The sequence below is a fragment of the Harpia harpyja genome, chromosome 16 (assembly GCF_026419915.1).
Source record: "Harpia harpyja isolate bHarHar1 chromosome 16, bHarHar1 primary haplotype, whole genome shotgun sequence".
Taxonomy (NCBI): Eukaryota; Metazoa; Chordata; class Aves; order Accipitriformes; family Accipitridae; genus Harpia; species Harpia harpyja.
Genome location: NC_068955.1, coordinates 632,194 through 637,217, shown reverse-complemented (window position 1 = coordinate 637,217; position 5,024 = coordinate 632,194). Strand labels below are relative to the sequence as shown.

General features: G+C 51.5%; 1 protein-coding gene across 1 annotated transcript; it reads left to right on the top strand.

Annotated features, from left to right (window-relative positions):
* The first annotated feature begins 504 nt into the window (after window positions 1-504).
* Window positions 505-3,970, top strand: MANEAL (mannosidase endo-alpha like). Its single transcript, XM_052811665.1, is given in 7 exon segments — window positions 505-605; window positions 1,312-1,475; window positions 1,576-1,626; window positions 1,911-2,141; window positions 2,328-2,401; window positions 2,813-2,889; window positions 3,343-3,970. Coding segments are annotated over 7 exon segments (1,326 nt in total).
* Window positions 3,971-5,024: the final 1,054 nt, after the last annotated feature.

The following is a 5,024-nucleotide window of genomic DNA, read 5'->3' as shown; positions in this document are numbered from 1 at the left end:
AAACTGTCCATCAAAAAGCAGTGGTATTTAGCTCCACTGCCTCCTTCCCTGCAGCTGGTTCTTGGTGGCTCTAGTGTGCTCAGGCGCAAGGGTCTGCCAACCGGGAGGTCACAAACAGCAGCATCCTTTGCACAAGCCAGTGAAAGAAATGACTCAGAAACAGAGTACGAACATAGCACCGCTAGCTTCCTGAGCTAGCTGGCTCAGCACGATGGTCCCTGCACTCACAACTGGCAGCCACGAAATTAGATTAAAAAGTGTCCTCATCTCCACCAGATGACAGTAAGTGAGAGGCAAAGTGGGGAACCAAGCTCACCGAGTCCCTGAAGAGGCTGAAGCAGATGTGAGCTGATGAATGAACACACAGGAGCGTCACCCCCAAGCATGAATCAGGCCTCCAAAATTATCACACTGGTCTTAAAGAGATTTGAAAAATAAATGGGGGAAGCAGGAGAGGCGTTTGCCTGCCTTATACCCCCCGAGCCACTAAAGTACATTTGCACCATGGTTTCTGGTATCTCCCTGCAATCGGGAGGTCCAGCAGCTTCCTTAGGAAGGCATAGCTGTGTTTGTGTTCTGACCAAACAGATCCAAAAAGTCGAGAGGTAAGAGTCGGATGCCTCTCTCCACCCCTCTGGGTACAGCATTTAAACAGAGATGAAGTATTCCTAGAGCAAGTCCCATGTGTGCAGAGTTCAGGCTCCAGCAGCACTTGTGCCCTATGCCCAGATGAGACAGAGGACAAAGATGAGTTTGTTTTACAAAAAAACCTGCTCATCTGAGTAGGGGGACATTCCTTGCTGCTCTTCCAACACTGGCTCCGTGCTGCTTGTAGGAGCCACATATGGTGAAGCATGAAATACAGCTGGGACTAGGACTTGAAATAGCTGCTTTGGACAGGACACTGGTACCCCCAGGAAGAGAGGAGTGGGCGTCACCCCCACAGCAGGGCTGGTGTACAAGCACCAGGGAGAAGTTTGCCAAATCTCTTTGGCAAACTCAGGTGGCACTAGTTACAGGCATTTTAGAGGCCAAAACGTACCCAAGGCAATATAGCACCCCACAGGATCACACCAGGACTGGCCAGGCACTATCCTCGCTGGAGTCCCAGCACACCAGCCAGAATGGGGACGGTCTCCCAACACCCCTTTCCACTGATGTCCTACCAGAACCACTGCTGCCAACCTGGCACCCAGCCCACAGTTAGTTCTTGCACGCGTCTAGCCCAGCCAAAAACCACATAAAGCTCTGAAAGGCAAACTTCTAGCTGTCTCTACAGCTCGCTAACGCTTACCCACACTCCTCCCGCAGACCACGACTCTGCATGGGTGGCTGTTGTGAGGAAATGCTGCCAGAAGGCTCCAGCGCTGTGGGGCAGCACGAGCTTCAGCCAAGCAGAATAATGGAAGCCCCAAAGCTGCTGGAGCGCCTCGGAAGCTTGTTTCTGATTTGCAGGCAATTTGTTCCCTCGACAGGTTCATCTCATTACTGGGTTCCCATTTACCAGGAGTTCTATCGCCTGTAACATTTGTGCATAACAGATTCACCCAATTAAAATGTTATTTCCTTTAACAGCTCGGATAGTCACACTTCAGTGTTTGCTGGAGCGTGTTTTCCTTTCCTCGAGTAAGTTTAGTCCTTCATCAACGACCCGTTTCAGCGGCTGTACTTGGGAACCAAGCGCGGGCGGCAGCCCCTGCCCTTGCCCATCACCGGGCCTCCCCGCCACCCTCCCCGCTGGGCCGAGCTACAGGCCAGTCTTGTGGGGAGCATCGTCAGTCCCGTGGGGGATCAGCCCCCAGCACCGAGGGACCCACCCGCACATGCGTCCCGGTCCCGCCATGACGGTGGGGATCACCGGCGGGGGCTCCACCGGCCCCGGCCCGCCAGCCCCCCCTCTGCGGCTGCAGGTGGCCCCGAGTCCCCGCGGTCACCGACCCTGGCAGGAGCCGACCGTGCCAGGCACGGGCACACGGCAGCCCCCCACCACTGCCCTGCAGCCGTCACCGGGGCCACCAGCGGCTGCAGTCGCTCCCCTCCGCCGTGCCGCAACGCCCCAGCACCGGGCACCCGTGCCTGCTGCCCCCCCCCGCCGGTGCTGCTGGCACCCACGGGCCCTGACGGGTACCCAGGAGCGCCGAGTACAGCCTCTCGCAACCGGGGCTTAAAATGGGGCTCTAAAGCGCTGGAGTGACAGGAGACGCTTACTGCTCTGCTGCTGCACGGGAAGAGGAGAAGCTGAGGCACAAGAGACGTTTGACCGAGACCTGCTCTGTCCGGTGCCGCTGCGGGAGTGCTGGTCCCGTCCCGGTACCCACCCGGCCCAGCAGACGACAACGGTGAGCCGTCGGACAGCCTCGTGCTATCCGTACTGGATGCTGCGTGCAGGTACGCCATAAAGGTAAGGCTCTTGTCTGCTGGTGGAGGCCATTAAACCCGCCGTTCGACTCCAGCATGAAGCCGATGCTGTGCTTGGGCAGAGGCCCTGCTCCTCTGCTTCAGTGACCATGTTAAAATAAACGAGTACTTGTGTTTAAGACCATGGGAACAATAGCTAAATACAGGGCTTTTCCTCTTCTTAATAATTGGGATTTTCAGTTTCCTTTTTACTAGCATTAGGGAAAACCAGTGAAAGCCCCGGCTTCACCGAGTAGGCTGCTGTATTCTACATGTGTCATGAAGTGGTCCACCCAGTCTGGCCACAGTGGGCGACAGGTCCTTTACAGCAGACCTGCGGTCTTCTGGGAGGTCAGGGTACAGAGAAAGCAGTACCATGTGATGAAAATAACCATCTCCGTGGGCTCTTTTGAAGGTTGCCTTTCATATCCAGCCATACAAAGGGCACGATGATCACACCATGCATGAGAATATCAGATACATCATGGACAAGTTAAGTTTTTCATGTAGGCTAAATCCAGCTGCATAATGTTGCTTTAAGCACAAACAGTGTGCAGACCTTTGAATTAAATGCATCAGAATAGTGTCCAAAAAAACAGTGCGCAGGGGAGGGAGCTGCCTAGAGCGAGGCAACAGGGCAGTACTGGGCAGGGGTCACAATCTAATCCCGCTTTCTCTGGCACTTCAATACCTTGCCTTCAGAACCCAAAATTGCTTTCTGCTGCTCAGGTTTCTGAACTTACCGCCTGTAGGCTGGCACCTCTACCCTTTCATTCAAAAAGGAAAGGAGCAGGCACAGGGAGTCCCGTGAAGACAGAGATAAAGGTTCTGGGAAAGGAGGCCCCTACAGCAAACCTCATCTCACACCATGCTTGCCTTATAATAGAAGTGCCTGGTGAGGGCTTATCACCCCCACCTCTGAAAAAGCTTTGTGCTCTCCTCTAGATACAGATCACACGCAGCTTTTTATAAGTCCAAGACCGGCACTGGCAATAGTCTCCCACTGTTTTATATCTATGATTCCTACTTGACATCGGCTGAATCCTGAGCCAACGTCACACCATCAGGCTCCCATTTTCTCTGCAACACCTCTTACAACGCTGTGTTCGTAGCGCTGCTGGTGGAGGAGGGACACAAGCATGAAATCCTCTCCGCAGGGTATGATGGCATGTACACATACTTTGTGTCCAACGGTTTCTCTTTTGGCTCATCCCACCAGAACTGGAACGCAATCAAAACTTTCTGCGACTCCAACAAGCTGATGTTCATCCCCAGCGTTGGCCCAGGCTACATCGACAGCAGCATTCGCCCCTGGAACAACCACAACACTCAGAACAGAGTCAATGGGAAGTACTATGAAACAGCTCTGCGGGCTGCTCTCATGGTCAGGCTAGAGATCGTCTCCATCACATCCTTCAACACATGGTACGAAGGCACCCAGATCAAGAAAGTGGTACCCAAGAAGACGCTGACACGCCTTTATCTGGACTACCTTCCTCATCAGCCAAGCACATACTTGGAGCTGACTCGCAGGTGAGCAGAACATTGCAGCAAAGAGAAGACGTCCCGCTGACAAAGCTGCACCACGGAGCAGCGCTTCAAGAAAAAAGCACTCGAGGAGACGCAGCCACAGAACCTTCAGCCTAACCAGGCTGCTGAACGCGAGCAGCCATCTGCAAGTATCCAAAGGACTGTGTAAGCCCCGGCTACGGACTGACAGGAGGAAGCGTTACAGGGAGCAGGAAATCTCCAAGCAGCAGTCAAATCTAATTTTCTGCAGATTTAGCACAGATGACCCTTTCAGAGCTCCTCTGGAATTCACAAGGGGTGCTGGCTTGGGGGCCAAAGATCTGGTTTTCCTTACCGTATGTCTGTTCTGTGATGTTTGACATGGTTAGCTGGGTTCCAGCATGCATTTCACCATACGCCCTTGGCCCGCTGCCTGCAGTGATCACATATCCCTCATTCCGCTAGCAACTCTGTCAAAGCATTTCTCTATCAGCTTACTGTAAAGAGGAGTAAATATTCCTCCCAACTGTCTACTGTAGGTGAAACTAAGCCATGCCATTACATACCCTCTACTTTATCCAACCCTCCTATACCAAGGAATTCTGCACTGGGCGTTGTCACTATGGTCCACTGTATCCAAATAACTAAAGATAATTAGAGCTGGAACGCTAGAGACTATTTATTACTACTACTGTATGTGCTGGAAACCAAGGACATGCAATAATCTATACTAAAAGCTCTTAACTGATTGTTTAGTGTTCCCTGTTTTGAAAATTTAGATCTGAAGTTGCTTTATCCCCTTTAAAACCAAGGAGAAAAAAGTATTTGCAATAAAAATGCAACTGAAAACACTGTTAATTTGTGATTTGAAAGAGGTTCAGCTCACAGTAGCTTTCCATTTTTTGTGATTTTAGCCATGCTTGGACCCTTCTAAATTAACCATAAAATTCATTTATAGTTGTCTGTATCAATAAAATGAGAAGGGGCAGCTCTGGATGTGAAACAAGGTTCTACTTATGATGCCTCCATACATGTTCTTGCTAACCACTTAAGTCCATCAAAAGTGATGGACAATAATGTCTAAAAACAAGCACTTATAACAAAATCATGCAAGTTGC